The sequence below is a fragment of the Argopecten irradians genome, chromosome 14 (assembly GCF_041381155.1).
Source record: "Argopecten irradians isolate NY chromosome 14, Ai_NY, whole genome shotgun sequence".
NCBI classification, from domain to species: domain Eukaryota; kingdom Metazoa; phylum Mollusca; class Bivalvia; order Pectinida; family Pectinidae; genus Argopecten; species Argopecten irradians.
In genome coordinates, this window is record NC_091147.1 from 31,000,072 (window position 1) to 31,025,608 (window position 25,537).

Sequence of the window (25,537 nt, forward strand, 5' to 3'; positions counted from 1 at the left end):
TATCTCATGAGGGAGACATTGTATACCAAAGTATCACATGAAGGGGTCAAAGTTTACCAATGTATCTCATAATGGGGTCGTAGTATACCAAGATATCCCATAAAGGAGACATTGTATACCAAGTTTTCTCATAAGGGAGACATTGTATACCAAGATATCTCATAGGAAGACATTGTATACCAAGATATCTCATAGGAAGACATTGTATACCAAGATATCTCATAAGGGAGACATTGTATACCAAGATATATCATAGGAAGACATTGTATACCAAGATATCTCATAAGGTAGACATTGGCTACCAAGATATCTCATAAGGTAGACATTGTATACCGAGATATATCATAAAGGAGACATTGTATACCGAGATATCTCATAAAGGGTCATTGTATACCATGATATTTCATAAGGTAGACATTGTATACCAAGATATCTCATAGGAAGACACTGTATACCAAGATATCTCATAGGAAGACATTGTATACCAAGATATCTCATAAAGGGGCCATTGTATACATAAATATATCATAAGGGAGACATTGTATACCGAGATATCTCATGAGTGAGACATTGTATACCGAGATATCTCATAAAGAAACCATTGCATACATAGATATATCATAAGGGAGACATTGTATGCCAAGATATCTAATGAGGGAGACATTGTATACCGAAATATCTCATAAAGGGGCCATTGTATACCGAGATATCTCAAAAGGGAGACATTGTATACCAAGATATCTCATAAAGGAGTCATTGTATACCAAAATATCTCGAAAAGGGGCCATGGTAAACCAAGATATCTCATAAGGGAGACATTGTATACCGAGATATCTCATAAGGGAGACATTGTATACCAAGATATCTTATAAGGGAGTAATTGTATACCAAGGTATCCCATAAAGGGGTCGTAGTATACCAAGATATCCCATAAAGGAGACATTTTATACCAAGATATCTCATAAAGGGGTCGTAGTATACCAAGATATCTCATAAAGGAGACATTCTATACCAAGATATATCATAAGGGAGTCATTGTATACCAAGATATCTCATAATGGGGTCGTAGTATACCAAGATATCTTATACAAGTCATAATAATGTATCTAAGCAAAATCACACAACAAGATGAACCACAGATGACAGAGCATAAACGATGCTTAATCGTGCATATATTTGTCCAATTAAAAAAAACATAATGGGGTCATTGTTTACCAAGATATCTCGAAAAGGGGCCATGGTAAACCAAGATATCTCATAAGGGAGACATTGTATACCGAGATATCTCATAAGGGAGACATTGTATACCAAGATATCTTATAAGGGAGTAATTGTATACCAAGGTATCCCATAAAGGGGTCGTAGTATACCAAGATATCCCATAAAGGAGACATTGTATACCAAGATATCTCATAAAGGAGACATTCTATACCAAGATATATCATAAGGGAGTCATTGTATACCAAGATATCTCATAATGGGGTCGTAGTATACCAAGATATCTTATACAAGTCATAATAATGTATCTAAGCAAAATCACACAACAAGATGAACCACAGATGACAGAGCATAAACGATGCTTAATCGTGCATATATTTGTCCAATTAAAAAAACAATTATTTTGCTTTTGGTGCATGCACAATCAGTACTTCATTCCCTATATGAAATACTGGAGTGTCATCGATCGTTTTCGGGAAGCAATCAATTATCTATATTATTAATTAACTACTTGCGTATTGGTAAAAATATGAAAAAACGGTCCGATCAATATCACTGCAAAACTGAGCCAATATCGGCAAAAGTGAGCCAATATTGAAAAACTGAGCCAATACGAGAAAACTGAGCCAATATGGATAACAGCAAGTCGTGTAGTACTTTAGCAAACTGTGAACAGAGTTGTTTGCACTTTACACTTTTTCTGGAGCACATATATCTGGAGGTAGCATAACAATAAATCTTATGCCACCACAGAAGAAACTTAAATATTCCCACCATTCTACAAGTAGTTCTCAAGAAGAACTTAATTAAACCCATCATACCAGTAGTACATGTAATGATTGCTGTTCAATCTGTTTTGTTAAATTTGAATATATTGTTGTTATTAAATTTGATGAACTGATTACATATATTGTTGTCATTACTAAATATGCAAGTAGTTAATTAATAATAGTATCATTAATCAGCCAATTCCATATTGGCCCTGTTATTAGGCCTCGGTCTGTCACATTGACCCTCGGCCTACGGCCTCGGGCCAATATGACAGACCTTGGCCTAATAACAGGGCCAATATGAAATTGGCTGATTAATAACCCTATAATATTTCTATCTTTAAGTAGAATTAGAAGCTCAAACTTTTCAATGGTGGTAAAAGTGTAAAGTAAGGAACTTTTATAACTCAAGAACAAAAAATATTTGTCAGCGGTAGAGTATCTTTAAGCATTTCAGATTTTTCCAATATGAGGTGATATTCAGTTAATTACCATGATGAGTAACACTAATAAAGCCAATTAACTATATAGTCGATTTACCAGCTAGTCATTTTCCGTTTATATGAGCACACATTTGTTTATTGAGGTTGCTTAACCTTACCGATATTCTGTGCCAGTTTGACTGTGTTCTGGTTGGCTCCAGCTGCTAATATGTTTCCTTCAGGCTGGTACAGTGATCCACCGTTAGTACCTAGAGAAGATATACTAGCTGTAATATCATATTCACACTGGTACAGTGATTCACCGTTAGTACCTAGAGAAGATACACTAGCTGTAATATCATATTCACACTGGTACTGTGATCCACCGTTAGTACCTAGAGAAGATACACTAGCTGTAATATCATATTCAGACTGGTACAGTGATCCACCGTTAGTACCTAGAGAAGATATACAAGCTGTCATATCATATTCAGACTGGTACAGTGATCCACCGTTAGTACCTAGAGAAGATACACTTACAGTGATCCACCGTTAGTACCTACAGAAGATACACTAGCTGTAATATCATATTCAGACTGGTACAGTGATCCATCGTTAGTACCTACAGAAGATATACTAGCTGTAATATCATATTCAGGAAAATCAGATATCTTAAGAATCACTATGAAACAAATGGCTTTGGCGTGCAAATTTTTCGTATGTTGTAATAGACAAAAAGTCACGTTTAAGACGTAAAATAGAATCCTAGACGTCTATAGATCCCGAAAATGTATGGCCGTGAAGATTTCGTAAGGGTTAAAATTCTCCGTGAATTCAGTTGCTTTATAGCAAACTTCCACAGATCAAAAATAAAATTTTAACTACAAATAAATCCCGAAATAATTTCAAACTTCTGTTTTAAAATGCTCTTTTATCGGTATATATACTAATATTGTTTTATCAATATATATACGAACCAATTTCTTGTTATATCAAACAGACAAATGGACTGATTAGACGCAGAGTTAATCAGATACAACAATATTCGTAGCAAAGCTTACATACAATACGATGATGTCCGTACACGTGTACATACAATACAATAATGTCCGTACAAATTTACATACAATACAACAATGTCCGTAAACGTGTACATACAATACGATCATGGCCGTACACGTGTACATACAATACGATCATGGCCGAACACGTTTACATACAATACAACAATGTCCGTACACGTGTACATACAATACGATCATGGCCGTACACGTGTACATACAATACAACAATGTCCGTACACGTGTACATACAATACAACAATGTCCGTACACGTGTACATACAATACGATCATGTCCGTACACGTGTACATACAATACAACAATGTCCGTACACGTGTACATACAATACAACAATGTCCGTACACGTGTACATACAATACGATCATGGCCGTACACGTGTACATACAATACAACAATGTCCGTACACGTGTACATACAATACAACAATGTCCGTACACGTGTACATACAATACGATCATGGCCGTACACGTTTACATACATTAATATAATGTCCGTACACCTATACATACAATACAACAATGTCCGTACACCTTTACATACAATACAACAATGTCCGTACACGTGTACATACAATACGATCATGTCCGTACACGTGTACATACAATACAACAATGTCCGTACACGTGTACATACAATACGACAATGTCCGTACACGTTTACATACAATACAACAATGTCCGTACACGTTTATATACAATACGATCATGGCCGTACACGTTTACATACAATGCAATAATATCCGTACATATTTACACACAATACAATAATGTCCGTACACCATTACATACAATAAAATAATGTCCGTACACCTTTACATACAATACAACAATGTCCGTACACGTTTACATACAATACAACAATGTCCATACACGTGTACATACAATACGATCATGGCCGTACACGTGTACATAAAATACAATAATGTCCGTTCACGTGTACATACAATACAACAATGTCCGTACACGTGTACATACAATACGATCATTTCCGTACACGTGTACATACAATACAACAATGTCAATACACGTGTACATACAGTACAACAATGTCCGTACCAAAGCTTACATATAATACAACAATGTCCGTACACGTTTACATACAATACGATCATGGCCGTACACGTGTACAAAAAATACAATAATGTCCGTTCACGTGTTCATACAATACAACAATGTCCGTACACGTGTACATACAATACGATCATTTCCGTACACGTGTACATACAATACAACAATGTCCGTACACGTGTACATACAATACAACAATGTCCGTACCAAAGCTTACATACAATACAACAATGTCCGTACACGTTTACATACAATACGATCATGGCCGTACACGTTTACATACAATACAACAATGTCCGTACACGTTTACATACAATACGATCATGGCCGTATCAAAGCAAACATACAATACAACAATGTCCATACACGTTTACGTACAATACAACCATGTCCGTACACGTTTACATACAATACGATCGTGATCGTACATGTTTACATACAATACAACAATGTCCGTACACGTTTACATACAATACGATCATGATCGTACACGTGTACATACAATACAATAATGTCCGTACGTACGTGTACATACAATACAACAATGTCCGTACACGTGTACATACAATACGATCATGTCCCTACACGTGTACATACAATACAACAATGTCCGTAAACGTGTACATACAATACAACAATGTCCGTACACGTGTACATACAATACGATCATGTCCCTACACGTGTACATACAATACAACAATGTCCGTACACGTTTACATACAATACAACAATGTCTGTACCGTTTACATCAATACGACAAGTTCGTACACGTTACATACAATACGAACAATGTCCCCTACACGACCACGAGCTTACATACAATACAACAATGTCCGTACACGTTTACATACAATACAACAATGGCCGTACACGTTTACATACAATACGACAATGTCCGTACGTTAATACGTACGACATGGCCGTATCAAACCTTACATACAATACAACAATGTCCGTACACGTTTACGTACAATACGATCATGCCGTACACAAGTACATACAACAATCATGTCCGTATCAAAGCTTACATACAATACAACAATGTGTCCGTACACGTTTACATACAACACGATCATGGCCGTACACGTTTACATACAATACAACAATGTCCGTACACGTTTAAATACAATACGATCATGGCCGTATCAAAGCCTTACATACAATACAAACAATGTCCGTACACGTTTACATACAATACGATCATGGCCGTCACAACAGTTACATACAATACAACAATGTCCTACACATGTACATACAAATGCCGTACATACAATACAACATGATCGTACACGTTTACATACAATACGAACATGTCCGTACACGTGTACATACAATACAACAATGTCCGTACACGTTTACATACAATACGATCATGATCGTACACGTTACATACAATACATCATGATCCGTACATGTTTACATACAATACAACAATGTCCGTACACGTTTACATACAATACGATCATGGCCGTACACGTGTACATACAATACAACAATGTCCGTACACGTTTACATACAATACGACAATGTCCGTACACGTTTACATACAATACAACAATGTCCGTACACGTTTAAATACAATACGATCATGGCCGTATCAAAGCTTACATACAATACAACAATGTCCGTACACGTTTACATACAATACGATAATGTCCGTACACGTTTACATACAATACAACAATGTCCGTAAACGTGTACATACAATACGATCATGTCCGTACACGTTTACATACAATACAGCAATGTCCGTACAAGTTTACAAACAATACGATCATGTCCGTTCACGTTTACATACAATACAGCAATGTCCATACACGTTTACATACAATACGATCATGGCCGTACAACGTGTACATACAATACGATCATGTCCGTACACGTGTACATACAATACAATCAATATCCGTACACGTTTACATACAATACGATCATGTCCGTACACGTTTACATACAATACAGCAATGTCCGTACACGTGTACATACAATACAACAATGTCCGTACACGTGTACATACAATACAACAATGTCCGTACACGTTTTACATACAATACGATCATGGCCGTACACGTGTACATACAATACAATAATGTCCGTACACGTGTACATACAATACAACAATGTCCGTACACGTGTACATACAATACGATCATGTCCCTACACGTGTACATACAATACAACAATGTCCGTACACGTGTACATACAATACAACAATGTCCGTACACGTGTACATACAATACGATCATGTCCCTACACGTGTACATACAATACAACAATGTCCGTACACGTGTACATACAATACAACAATGTCCGTACACGTGTACATACAATACGATCATGTCCGTACACGTTTACATACAATACAACAATGTCCGTACACGCGTACATACAATACAACAATGGCCGTATCCCACACGGTTACAACACTGTACTACATACCAAGTCCGTACACGTTTACATACAATACAACAATGTCCGTACACGTTTACATACAATACGATAATGGCCGTACACGTTTACATACAATACAACAATGTCCGTACACGTTTAACGATACAATACGATCATGGCCGTATCAAAGCTTACATACAATACAACAATGTCCGTACACGTTTACATACAATACGATCAATGTCCGTACACGTTTACATACAATACAACAATGTCTATACACGTGTACATACAATACAACAATGTCCGTTCACGTGTACATACAATACAGCAATGTCCATACACGTTTACAAACAATACGATCATGGCCGTACACGTGTACATACAATACGATCATGGCCGTACACGTGTACATACAATACAACAATGTCCGTACACGTTTACATACAATACGATCATGGCCGTATCAAACCTTACATACAATACAACAATGTCCGTACACGTTTTACATACAATACGATCATGGCCGTACACGTGTACATACAATACAACAATGTCCGTACACATTACAATACAATAAACAATGTCCGTACACGTTTACATACAATACGATCATGATCGTACATGTTTACATACAATACAACAATGTCCGTACACGTGTACTTACAATACAACAATGTCCGTACACGTTTACATACAATACGATCATGATCGTACACGTTTACATACAATACGATCATGATCCGTACATGTTTACATACAATACAACAATGTCCGTACATGTGTACATACACTACATTCATGGCCGTACACGTGTACATACAATACAACAATGTCCGTACACAATGTTACATACAATACGATCATGTCCGTACACGTTTAGATACAATGCGATTATGTCCGCACACGTTTACATACAATACAACAATGTCCGTACACGTTTACATACATTACGATCATGGCCGTACACGTGTACATACAATACAATAATGGCCGTGCAAATGTACATACAATACGATCATGGCCGTACACGTTTCATACAATTCAACAATGTCCGTAAACGTTTACATACAATACAATCATGTCCGTACACGTTTACATACAATACAACAATGTCTATACACGTGTACATACAATACAACAATGTCCGTTCACGTGTACATACAATACAGCAATGTCCATACACGTTTACAAACAATACGATCATGGCCGTTCACGTTGTACATACAATACAGCAACGTCCGTACACGTTTACATACAATACGGTCATGGCCGTAAACGTGTACATACAATACGATCATGTCCGTAAACGTGTACATACAATACAACAATATCCGTACACGTTTACATACAATACGATCATGTCCGTACACGTTTACATACAATACAGCAATGTCCGTACACGTGTTACATACAATACAACAATGTCCATACACGTGTACATACAATACATCATGTCGCACGTTGTCCATACAATACAACAATGTTTACATACAATACGATCATGGCCGTACACGTGTACATACAATATGATCATGTCCGTACACGTGTACATACAATACAATCAATGTCCGTTCACATGTACATACAATACAGCAATGTCCATACACGTGTTCATACAATACAATCATGTCCGTACACGTTTACATACAATACAACAATGTCCATACACGTGTACATACAATACTATCATATCCGTACACGTTTACATACAATACAGCAATGTCCATACACTTGTACATACAATACGATCATGGCCGTACACGTGTACATACAATACGATCATGTCCGTAAACGTGTACATACAATACAACAATGTCCGTACACTTGTACATACAATACGATCATGTCCGTACACGTGTACATACAATACGATCATGGCCGTACACGTTTACATACAATTCAACATGTCCATACACGTTTACATACAATACGATCAATGTCCGTACACGTTTACATACAATACAACAATGTCCGTACACGTTTACATACAATACAACAATGTCCGTACACGTTTACATACAATACAACAATGTCCGTACACGTGTACATACAATATCATGATCATACATGTTTATACAATACAACAATGTCCGTACACGTTTATATACAATAGAGTAATGTCCGTACACGTTTACATACAATACAACAATGTCTGTACACGTTTACATACAATACGATTATGATCGTACATGTTTACATACAATACAACAATGTCCGTACACGTGTACGTACAATACAACAATGTCCGTACACGTTGACATACAATACAACAATGTCCGTACACGTTTACATACAATACGATCAATGATCATACACGTTTACATACAATACAACAATGTCCGTACACGTGTACATACAATACGATCATGGCCGTACACGTGTACATACAATACGATCATGGCCGTACACGTGTACATAAAATACAATAATGTCCGTTCACGTGTACATACAATACAACAATGTCCGTACACGTGTACATACAATACGATCATGGCCGTACACGTGTACATACAATACAACAATATCCGTACACGTTTACATACAATATACGATCATGTCCGTACACGTTTACATGCAATACAACAAATGTCCGTACACGTGTACATACAATATAACAATCCGTTCATATGTACATAGAATACAGCAATGTCCATACACGTGTACATACAATACCATCATGTCCGTACACGTTTACATACAATACGATCATGTCCGTACACGTTTACATACAATACAGCAATGTCCGTACACGTGTATATACAATACAACAATGTCCATTCACGTGTACATACAATACAGCAATGTCCCTACACGTGTACATACAATACGATCATGTCCGTACACGTTTAGATACAATACAATCATGTCCGTACACGTGTACATACAATACAACAATGTCCGTACACGTGTACATACAATACGATCATGTCCGTACACGTTTAGATACTATGCGATCATGTCCGCACACATTTACATACAATACAACAATGTCAGTACACGTTTACATACAATACGATCATGGCCGTACACGTGTACATACAATACGATCATGTCCGTATACGTGTACATACAATACAACAATGTCCGTACACGTGTACATACAATACGATCATGTCCGTACACGTTTAGATACTATGCGATCATGTCCGCACACATTTACATACAATACAACAATGTCAGTACACGTTTACATACAATACGATCATGGCCGTACACGTGTACATACAATACGATCATGGCGTACACAATTACATACAATACGATCATGGCCTTACAAGTTACATACAATTCAACAATGTCCGTACACGTTTACATACAATACGATCATGTCCGTACACGTTTACATACAATACAACAATGTCCATACACGTGTACATACAATACGATCATGTCCGTACACGTGTACATACAATACAATAATGTCCGTTCACGTGTACATACAATACAACAATGTCCGTACACGTTTACATACAATACAGCAATGTCCGTACACGTGTACATACAATACAACAATGTCCGTTCACGTGTACATACAATACAGCAATGTCCATACACGTTTACATACAATACGATCATGGCCGTACACGTGTACATACAATACGATCATGTCCGTACACGTTTACATACAATACAACAATGTCCGTACACGTGTACATACAATACGATCATGTCCGTACACGTTTACATACAATACAACAATGTCCGTACACGTTTACATACAATACGATCATGTCCGTACACGTTTACATACAATACAACAATGTCCGTACACGTGTACATACAATACAACAATGTCCGTACACGTGTACATACAATACAACAATGTCGTACACAATTACATACAATACGATCATGGCCTTACAAGTTACATACAATTCAACAATGTCCGTAAACGTTTACATACAATACGATCATGTCCGTACACGTTTACATACAATACAACAATGTCCATACACGTGTACATACAATACGATCATGTCCGTACACGTGTACATACAATACAACAATATCCGTACACGTTTACATACAATACGATCATGTCCATATACGTGTACATACAATACAACAATATCCGTACACGTTTACATACAATACAATGATATCCGTACACGTTTACATACAATACGATCATGTCCGTACACGTTTACATACAATACAACAATGTCCGTACACGTTTACATACAATACGATCATGGCCGTACACGTGTACATACAATACGATCATGGCCGTACACGTGTACATACAATACGATCATGGCCGTACACGTTTACATAGAATACAGCAATGTCCATACACGTGTACATACAATACCATCATGTCCGTACACGTTTACATACAATACGATCATGTCCGTACACGTTTACATACAATACAGCAATGTCCGTACACGTGTACATACAATACGATCATGTCATACATGTTTACATACAATACAACAATGTCCGTAGACGTTTATATACAATACAACAATGTCCGTACACGTTTACATACAATACAACAACAATGTCTGTACACGTTTACATACAATACGATTATGATCCGTACATGTTTACATACAATACAACAATGTCCGTACACGTGTACATACAATACAGCAATGTCCGTACACGTATACATACAATACGATCATGTCCTTACACGTTTACATACAATACGATAATGTCCGTACACGTATACATACAATACGATCATAAATACATGTTTACATACAATACAACAATGTCCGTACACGTTTACATACAATACGATCATGATCGTACACGTTTACATACAATTCGATCATGATCGTACATGTTTACATACAATACAACAATGTTCCGTACCGTGTGCATACAATACGATCATAACCGTACACGTGTACATACAATACGATCATGTCCGTACACGTGTACATACAATACAACAATGTCCGTACACGTGTACATACAATACGATCATGTCCGTACACGTGTACATACAATACAACAATGTCCGTACACGTGTACATACAATACGATCATGTCCGTACACGTTTACATACAATACATCAATGTCCGTACACGTGTACATACAATACAACAATGTCCGTACACGTTTACATACAATAAAGCAATGTCCGTACACGTTTACATACAATAAGATCATGTCCGTACACGTTGTACATACAATACAACAATGGCCGTACACGTTTACATACAATACAACAATGTCCGTACACGTTTACATACAATACGAACAATGTCCGTACACGTTTACATACAATACAACAATGTCCATACACGTTGTACATACAATACAACAAATGTCCGTACACGTGTACATACAATACAATAATGTCCGTACACGTGTACATACAATACAACAATGTCCGTACACGTGTTACATACAATACAACATTGTCCGTACACGTGTACATACAATACAACAATGTCCGTACACGTGTACATACAATACAACAATGTCCGTACAACGCTTACATATAATACAACAATGTCCGTACACGTTTACATACAATACAACAATGTCCGTACACGTGTACATACAATACAATAATGTCCGTACACGTGTTACATACAATACAACAATGTCCGTACACGTGTACATACAATACGATCAATCGTCCGTACACGTGTACATACAATACAACAATGTCAATACACGTGTACATACAGTACAACAATGTCCGTACCAACGCTTAGATATAATACAACAATGTTTGTACACGTTTACATACAATACAATCATGTCCGTACACGTGTACATACAATACGATCATGTCCGTACACGTGTACATACAATACGATCATGGCCGTACACGTTTACATACAATACAACAATGTCCGTACACGTTTACATACAATACGATCATGTCCGTACACGTTTACATTTACGATCCGTGATCCGTACACGTTTACATACAATACAACAATGTCCGTACACGTTTACATACAATACGATCATGATCGTACACGTGTACATACAATACAATAATGTCCGTACACGTGTACATACAATACAACAATGTCCGTACACGTGTACATACAATACGATCATGTCCCTACACGTGTACATACAATACAACAATGTCCGTAAACGTGTACATACAATACAACAATGTCCGTACACGTGTACATACAATACGATCATGTCCCTACACGTGCACATACAATACAACAATGTCCGTACACGTTTACATACAATACAACAATGTCCGTACACGTTGTACATACAATACGATCATGGTTCGTACACGTGTACATACAATACAACAATGTCCGTACACGTGTACATACAGAACAACAATGTCCGTACACGCTTACATACAATACAAACAATGTCCGTACACGTTTACATACAATACAACAATGTCCGTACACGTTTACATACAATACAACAATGTCCGTACACGTTTAAATACAATACGATCATGGCCGTATCAAACGTTTACATACAATACAACAATGTCCGTACACGTTTACATACAATACGATCATGGCCGTACACAAAGTACATACAATACAATCATGTCCGTACACGTGCTTACATACAATACGATCATGTGTCCGTACACGTTTACATACAACACGATCAATGGCGTACACGTGTCCATACAATACAACAATGTCTGTACACGTTTAATACAATACGATCATGGCCGTATCAAAGCTTACATACAATACAACAATGTCCGTACACGTTTACATACAATGCGATCATGTCCGTACACGTTTACATACAATACAACAATGTCCGTACACGTTTACATACAATACGATCATGATCGTACACGTTTACATACAATACAACAATGTCCGTACACGTGTACATACAATACAATCATGGCCGTACACGTGTACATACAATACAACAATGTCCGTACACATGTACATACAATACGATCATGTCCGTACACGTTTACATACAATACAACAATGTCCGTACACGTTTACATACAATACAACAATGTCCGTACACGTTTACATACATTACGATCATGTCCGTACACGTTTACATACAATACAACAATGTCCGTACACGTGTACATACAATACGATCATGGCCGTACACGTGTACATACAATACAACAATGTCCGTACACATGTACATACAATACGATCATGTCCGTACACGTTTAGATACTATGCGATTATGTCCGTACAAGTTTACATACAATACAACAATGTCCGTACACGTTTACATACATTACGATCATGCCGTACACGTGTACATACAATACAATAATGGCCGTGCAAATGTACATACAATACAATCAATGGTCCGTACACGTTTCATACAATACAACAATGTCCGTATCAAAGCTTACATACAATACAACAATGTCCGTACACGTTTACATACAATACGATCATGTCCGTACACGTTTACATACAATACGATCATGTCCGTACACGTTTACATACAATACAACAATGTCCGTACACGTTTACATACAATACGATCATGGCCGTACCACGTGTACATACAATACGATCATGTCCGTACAACGTGTACATACAATACAACAAATGTCCGTACACGTGTTACCATACAATACGATCATGTCCGTACACGTTTACATACAATACAACAATGTCCGTACACGTGTACATACAATACAACAATGTCCGTACACGTTTACATACAATACAACAATGTCCGTACACGTTTACATACAATACGATCATGTCCGTACACGTTTACATACAATACAACAATGTCCGTACACGTGTTACATACAATACAACAATGTCCGTACACGTGTACATAACAATACGATCAAATAATCCGTACACGTGTACATTTACAATACAACAATGTCCGTAAACGTTGTACATACAATACGAACAATGTCCGTACACGTTTACATACAATACGATCATTGTCCGTAACGTTTACATACAATACAACAATGTCCGTACACTAGTGTACATTACAATACAACAATGTCCGTACACGTTACATACAATACGATCAAGTACGGTTTACATACAATACAACATGTCCGTACACGTTTACATACAATACGAACAATGTCCGTACACGTTTACATACAATACAACAATGTCCGTACACGTTTACATACAATACGAACAATGTCCGTACACGTTTACATACAATACAACAATGTCCGTACACATGTACATACAATACGATCATGTCCGTACACTGTTGTACATACAATACGAACAATGTCCGTACACGTTTACATACAATACAACAATGTCCGTACACGTTTACATACAATACGATCATGGCCGTACACGTGTACATACAATACAACAATGCCGACCAACAATACAAATGCCACGTTTTTTTCCATACAGAACAACAATGGCCGTACAAACAATTTACATACAATACAACAATGTCCGTACACGTTTACATACAATACGATCATGTCCGTACACGTTTACATACAATACACAATGTCCATACACGTTTACATACAATACGATCAATATCCGTTCACGTTTACATACAATACACTCAATGTCCAGTACACGTTTACATACAATACGATCAATGCCGTCACACGTGTTACATACAATACGTTCATGTCTTAGATTAAAGCGTTACATACAATACATCAATGTCAATGGTACACGTTTACATACAACGTTACGATCAATGTCCGTACACGTGTTTTACATACAATACAATGCGATGTAATTTTCCAGTACTAGTGTTCATGGCCGTCGTTACTCGTTACATACAATACAACAATATGTCCGTACACGTGTACATACAATACAACAATGTCCGTACACGTTTACATACAATACGATCATGTCCGTACACGATTTTATCATACAATACCGAACGAATGTACATTACACATTTACATACAATACGATCATGTCCCGATACACGTGTACATACAATACGTTCAATGGCAAGTACACGTGTTACATACAATACTGAACAATGTGCCGTACACGTGTACATACAATACGACAATGTCCGTACACGTTGTACATACAATACAGCAATGTCCGTACACGTGTACATACAATACAACAATGTCCGTACACGTTTACATACAATACGATCATGTCCGTACACGTTTACATACAATACAACAATGTCCGTACACGTGTACATACAATACAACAATGTCCGTACACGTTTACATACAATACAACAATGTCCGTACACGTTTACATACAATACAACAATGTCCGTACACGTTTACATACAATACGATCATGTCCGTACACGTTTACATACAATACAACAATGTCCGTACACGTTTACATACAATACGATCATGGCCGTACACGTGTACATACAATACGATCATGGCCGTACTACGATGTTACATACAATACAACAATGTCCGTTACACGTGTACATACAATACGATCATGCCGTACACGTTTTATACATACAACAATGTCCGTAATACGTTTACATACAATACGAATCAATGTCCGTACACGTTTACATACAATACCGATCATGTCCGTACACGTTTACATACAATACAACAATGTCCGTACACGTTTACATACAATACAACAATGTCCGTACACGTTTACATACAATTCGATCAATCGTACATGTTTACTTACATACAACGTACACACGTGTACATACAATACGGTAATCTATGTCCGTACACGTGTACATACAATACGATCATGTCCGTACACGTGTACATACAATACGATCAATGTCCGTACACGTGTACATACAATACGAACAATGTCCGTACACGTTTACATACAATACGATCATGTCCGTACACGTTTACATACAATCAACAATGTCCGTACACGATTTACATACAATACGAACCAATTACATACACGTTGTACATACAATACAACATATATTCCGTACACGTTTACATACAATACAATGATGTCCGTACACGTGTACATACATACAATACGATCATGTCCGTACACGTGTTACATACAATACAACAATGTCCGTACACGTTTACATAGAATACGATCATGTCCGTACACGTTTACATACAATACAACAATGTCCGTACACGTGTACATACAATACGATCATGTCCGTACACGTTTACATACAATACAACAATATCCGTACACGTTTACATACAATACGATCATGTCCGTACACGTTTACATACAATACAGCAATGTCCGTACACGTGTACATACAATATACGATCATGTCCGTATACGTGTACATACAATACAACATGTTTTCTTACAATACAATTCGTGTCATACACACATACGAACAATGTCCGTACACGTTTACATACAATACAATCATGTCCGTACACGTACATACATACATTAATCTATGTTTAACATCATGTCCGTACACGTTTTACATACAATACGTTAAATACCAATCATGTCCGTACACGTTTACATACAATACAACAATGTCCGTACACGTTTACATACAATACAACAATGTCCGTACACGTTTACATACAATACGATCATGTCCGTACACGTGTACATACAATACAACAATGTCCGTACACGTGTACATACAATACAACAATGTCCGTACACGTTTACATACAATACAATACTATCTCGATAATGTCCGTACACGTTCTACATACAATACAACAATGTCCGTACACGTTTACATACAATACAACAATGTCCGTACCACGTTTAGATTTCTATACATTCGATCATGTACGTACACGTTTACATACAATACAACAATGTCCGTACACGTTTACATACAATACGAGTAATTACATTCGTACACGTGTACATACACAATACAACAATGTCCGTACACGTGTACATACAACAACGATCATGTCACGTACACGTTGACATACAATACAACAATGTCCGTACACGTTTACATACAATACGATCATGTCCGTACACGTTTTACATACAATACAACAATGTCCGTACACGTGTACATACAATACAACAATGTCCGTACACGTGTACATACAATACGATCATGGCCATACACGTGTACATACAATACGATCATCGGCCGTACACGTTTACATTACAATAACAGCAATGTCCACGTACACGTGTAGATACAATACGATCATGGATCGTACAAGATTTACATACAATACGATCAATGTCCGTACACGTTGTACATACATACGATCATGTCCGTACACGTTACATATCAATACAACAAGTGGTGTCCGTACACGTTTACATACAATACAACAAATGTCCGTACTCGTTTACATACAATACAACAATGTCCGTACACCTGTACATACAATATAACAATGTCCGTTACACGTTTACATACAATACCAGATCAATGTCCGTACATTACAACGTCATACAATACATACAATACAAGCAATGTCCGTACCACGTTGTACATACAATACAACATCATGTCCGTACACGTTTACATACAATACAACAATGTCCGTACACGTTTACATACAATACATCATGATCCGTACACGTTTACATACAATACAATCAATGTCCGATACACGTGTATGTATACAATACGATCAATATCCGTACACGTGTACATACAATACGATCATGTCCATACACGTTTACATACAATACGATCATGTCCGTACACTTTACATACAATACAACAATGTCCGTACACGTTTACAATACAATACGAAGCAATGGTCCGTACACGTGTACATACAATACGATCAATGTCCGTACACGTTTACATACAATACGAACAATATCCGTACACGTTTACATACAATACGATCATGTCCGTACACGTTACATACAATACCATCAATGTCCGTACACGTGTACATACAATATAACAATTCCGTTCACTTGTACATAGAATACAATGTCCGTACACGTTTACATACAATACAACAATGTCCGTACACGTGTACATACAATACAATACGATCATGTCCATACACTTGTACATACAATACGATCATGTCCATACACGTGTACATACAATTCAACATCATGTCCGTACACGTGTTTTACATACAATACATCATGGTCCGTACACACGTTTACATACAATACAAACAATATCCGTACACGTTTACATACAATACAGCAATGTCCGTACACGTTTACATACAATACAACAATGTCCGTACACGTTTACATACAATACGAACAATGGCCATACACGTGTACATACAATACGATCATGGCCCGTACACGTTTACATACAATCAACAATGTCCATACATTTGTACATACAATACGATCATGGTCCGTACACGTTTACATACAATACAACAATGTCCATACACGTTGTACATACAATACGATCATGTCCGTACACGTTTACATACAATACAACAATGTCGTACACGTTTACATACAATACGATCAATGCCGTACACGTTTACATACAAATACAACAATGTCCATACACGTGTACATACAATACGATCATGATCCGTACACGTTTACATACAATACAACCATATCCGTACACGTGTACATACAATATAAATTGTCCGTACACGTGTACATACAATACGATCATGGTCCGTACACGTGTACATACAATAACAATGTTACACGTTTACATACAATACAACAATGTCCGTACACGTTGTACATACAATACGATCATGGTCCGTACACGTGTACATTACAATACAATACGATCCATGGCCGTACACGTTTACATACAATACGATCATGTCCGTACACGTTTACATACAATACAAACAATGTCCGTTACACGTTTACATACAATACGATCATGTCCGTAGACACGTTTACATACAATACAACAATGTCCGTACACGTTTACATACAATACAACAATGTCCGTACACGTGTACATACAATACGATCATGTCCATACAAACCTTACATACAATACAACAATGTCCGTACACGTTTACATACAATACGATCATGGCCGTACACGTGTACATACAATACAATCAATGTCCGTACACGTTTACATACAATACAACAATGTCCGTACACGTGTTACATACAATACGATCAATGTCCGTACACGTTTATACAATACAACAATGTCCGTACACGTTTACATACAATACAACAATGTCCGTACACGTTTACATACAATACGATCATGCCGTACACGTTTACATACAAATACAATCATGTCCGTACACGTTTACATACAATACGATCATGTCCGTACACGTGTACATACAATACAACAATGTCCGTACACGTTACATACAATACAACATGGTCCGTACACGTGTACATACAATACGATCATGTCCATACACGTTTACATACAATACAACAATGTCCGTACACGTTTACATACAATACGAACAATGTCCGTACACGTTTACATACAATACAACAATGTCCGTACACGTTTACATACAATACAACAATGTCCGTACACCGTGTACATACAATACGATCATGATCCGTTACACGTTTACATACAATACAACAATGTCCTGTACACGTTTACATACAATACGATATGTCCGTACACGTTTACATACAATACAACAATGCCGTACACGTGTACTTATATATCCCGTACAATACAATACAACAGGAACAATGTCCCCGTACACGTTGTACATACAATACAACAATGTCCGTTAAACGTTTACATACAATACGATCATGTCCGTACACGTTTACATACAATACAACAATGTCCGTACACGTGTACATACAATACGATCATGGCCGTACACGTGTACATACAATACAACAATGTCCGTACACGTGTACATACAATACGATCATGTCCGTACACGTTTAGATACAATACAACAATATCCGTACACGTTTACATACAATACGATCATGTCCGTACACGTTTACATACAATACAACAATGTCCGTACACGTGTACATACAATACAACAATGTCCGTTCACGTGTACATACAATACAGCAATGTCCATACACGTTTACATACAATACGCAATCATGTCCGTACACGTTTACATACAATACAACAATGTCCATACACCTTGTACAATGACGTATACAATACGATCAACTGTCCGTACACGTTTACATACAATACAACAATGTCCGTACACGTTTACATACAATACGATCATGGCCGTACACGTGTACATACAATACAACAATGTCCGTACACGTTTACATACAATACGATCATGTCCGTACACGTTTACATACAATACGATCATGTCCGTACACGTTGTTACATACAATATAACAAGTCCATACACAGTGTACATACAATACGATCATGGCCGTACACGTGTACATACAATACAACAATGTCCGTAACACGTTTACATACAATACGATCATGTCCGTACACGTTTACATACAATACAAACAATGTCCGTACACGTGTACATACAATATAACATGTCCGTACACGTTGTACATACAATACAACAATGTCCATACACGTGTACATACAATACGATCATGTCCTACACGTGTACATACAATACATCAATGTCCGTACACGTTTACATACAATACAAACAATGTCCATACACGTTGTACATACAATACAATCATGTCCATACACGTGTACATACAATACGAACAATATCCGTACACGTTTACATACAATACAATCATGTCCGTACACGTTTACATACAATACAACAATGTCCGTACACGTTTACATACAATACGATCATGTCCGTACACGTTTACATACAATACAACAATGTCCGTACACGTTTACATACAATACGATCATGATCGTACACGTTTACATACAATACGATCATGATCGTACATGTTTACATACAATACAACAATGTCCGTACACGTTTACATACAATACGATCATGTCCGTACACGTTTACATACAATACGATCATGTCCGTACACGTGTACATACAATACAACAATGTCCGTACACGTGTACATACAATACAACAATGTCCGTACACGTGTACATACAATACGATCATGTCCGTACACGTTTACATACAATACAACAATGTCCGTACACGTTTACATACAATACGATCATGTCCGTACACGTTTACATACAATACAACAATGTCCGTACACGTTTACATACAATACAACAATGTCCGTACACGTGTACATACAATACGATCATGTCCGTACACGTGTACATACAATACAACAATGTCCGTACACGTTTACATACAATACGACAATGTCCGTACACGTTTACATACAATACAACAATGTCCGTACACGTTTAAATACAATACGATCATGGCCGTATCAAAGCTTACATACAATACAACAATGTCCGTACACGTGTACATACAATACGATCAATGTCCGTACACGTTTACATACAATACAACAATGTCCGTACACGTTTACATACAATACAATCAATGTCCGTACACGTTTACATACAATACAACAATGTCCGTACACGTTTACATACAATACGACAATGTCCGTACACGTTTACATACAATACAACAATGTCCGTTACACGTTTACATACAATACAACAATGTCCGTACACGTTTACATACAATACGAACAATGTCCGTACACGTTTACATACAATACAACGATCATGTCCGTACACGTTTACATACAATACGATCATGATCGTACATGTTTACATACAATACAACAATGTCCGTACACGTTTACATACAATACGATCAATGTCCGTACACGTGTACATACAATACGATCAATGTCCGTACACGTTACATACAATACAACAATGTCCGTACACGTGTTTACATACAATACGAACAATGTCCGTACACGTTGTACATACAATACGATCAATGTCCGTACACGTTTACATACAATACGATCATGTCCGTACACGTTTACATACAATACGATCATGCCGTACACGTTTACATACAATACATCAATGTCCGTACACGTTTACATACAATACGATCATGTCCGTACACGTGTACATACAATACAACAATCATCCGTACACGTTTACATACAATACGATCATGTCCGTACACGTTTACATACAATACGTCAATGTCCGTACACGTTACATACATATACAATACGATCATGTCCGTACACGTGTACATACAATACAACAATGTCCGTACACGTTTACATACAATACAAGCAATGTCCGTACACGTTTACATACAATACGATCATGTCCGTACACGTGTACATACAATACAACAATGTCCGTACACGTGTACATACAATACGATCATGTCCGTACACGTTTACATACAATACAACAATGTCCATACACGTGTACATAACAATACGATCATGTCCGTACACGTTTACATACAATACAACAATGTCCGTACACTTTACATACAATACGATCATGTCCGTACACGTTACATACAATACAACAATGTCCATACACGTTGTACATACAATACAATCATGTCCGTACACGTTGTACATACAATACAACAATGTCCATACACGTTTACATACAATACGATCATGTCCGTACACGTTTACATACAATACAACAATGTCCGTACACGTTTTACATACAATACGATCATGTCCGTACACGTTTACATACAATACAACAATGTCCGTACACGTTTACATACAATACGATCATGGTCCGTACACGTTTACATACAATACACAATGTCCATACACGTTTACATACAATACATCATGTCCGTACACGTTTACATACAATACAACAATGTCCGTACACGTTTACATACAATACATCAATGTCCGTACACGTTTACATACAATACAACATGTCCGTACACTTTACATACAATACAACAATGTCCGTACACGTTTACATACAATACGAACAATGTCCGTACACGTTTACATACAATACAACAATGTCCGTACACGTTTACATACAATACAACAATGTCCGTACACGTTTAAATACAATACAATACAACAATGTCCGTACACGTTTACATACAATACACAATGTCCGTACACGTTTACATACAATACAACAATGTCCGTACACGTTTACATACAATACGATCATGATCCGTACACGTTTACATAACAATACAACAATGTCCGTACACGTTGTACATACAATACGACAATGTCCGTACACGTTTACATACAATACAACAATGTCCGTACACGTTTACATACAATACGATCATGATCCGTACACGTTTACATACAATACAATACAACAATGTCCGTACACGTGTACATACAATACGATCATGCCGTACACGTGTACATACAATACAACAATGTCCGTACACGTTTACATACAATACGATCATGTCCGTACACGTGTACATACAATACAACAATGTCCGTACACGTGTACATACAATACAACAATGTCCGTACACGTGTACATACAATACGATCATGTCCGTACACGTTTACATACAATACGATCATGTCCGTACACGTTTACATACAATACGAACAATGTCCGTACACGTGTACATACAAATACAACAATGATTCCGTACACGTGTACATACAATACGATCATGGCCGTACACGTGTACATACAATACAATCATGTCCGTACACGTTTACATACAATACAACAATGTCCGTACACGTGTACATACAATACGAACAATGTCCGTACACGTTTACATACAATACGATCAATGTCCGTACACGTTTACATACAATACAACAATGTCCATACACTTGTACATACAATACCATACATATCCGTACACGTTGTACATACAATACGATCATGTCCGTACACGTGTACATACAATACGATCAATGTCCGTACACGTTTACATACAATACAACAATGTCCGTACACGTGTACATACAATACGATCATTTCCGTACACGTTTACATACAATACAATCATGTCACGTGTACATACAATACAACATTTACACTTACATACATACAATCATGTCCCGTACACGTGTACATACAATAAAGCAATGTCCATACACGTGTACATACAATACATCATGTCCGTACACGTGTACATACAATACAACAATATCCGTACACGTTTACATACAATACGATCATGTCCGTACACGTTTACATACAATACAACAATGTCCGTACACGTGTACATACAATATAACAATTCCGTTACACGTTTACATACAATACAGCAATGTCCATACACGTGTACATACAATACCATCATGTCCGTACACGTTTACATACAATACAACAATGTCCGTACACGTTGTACATACAATACGATCATGTCCATACACGTGTACATACAATACAACAATATCCATACACGTTTACATACAATACAATCATATCCGTACACGTTTACATACAATACAACAATGTCCGTACACGTTTACATACAATACGATCATGTCCGTACACGTTTACATACAATACAACAATGTCCGTACACGTTTACATACAATACGATCATGGCCATACACGTGTACATACAATACGATCATGGCCGTACACGTGTACATACAATACGATCATGGCCGTACACGTTTACATACAAATACAACAATGTCCATACACGTTTACATACAATACGATCATGTCCGTAGACGTTTAAATACAATACAACAATGTCCGTACACGTTTACATACAATACAACAATGTCCGTACACGTGTACATACAATACGATCATGATCATACATGTTTACATACAATACAACAATGTCCATACACGTTTATATACAATACAGTAATGTCCGTACATGTTTACATACAATACAACAATGTCTGTACACGTTTACATACAATACGATTATGATCGTACATGTTAACATACAATACAACATGTGTACCGTACACGTGTACACGTTTACAA

The 25,537-nt window shown here is 37.0% G+C and overlaps 1 protein-coding gene across 2 annotated transcripts in view; it reads right to left on the reverse strand.

Annotated features, from left to right (window-relative positions):
* The window catches only part of LOC138307500 (serine-rich adhesin for platelets-like), an 81,497-nt gene that overhangs the window by 7,070 nt on the left and 48,890 nt on the right, over window positions 1-25,537 (reverse strand). For both annotated transcript variants that reach the window (XM_069248284.1, XM_069248283.1), the window contains one exon: window positions 2,590-2,679. In XM_069248284.1, the coding sequence (XP_069104385.1) occupies window positions 2,590-2,679 (90 nt within the window). The remainder of the gene's footprint in view (window positions 1-2,589; window positions 2,680-25,537) is intronic.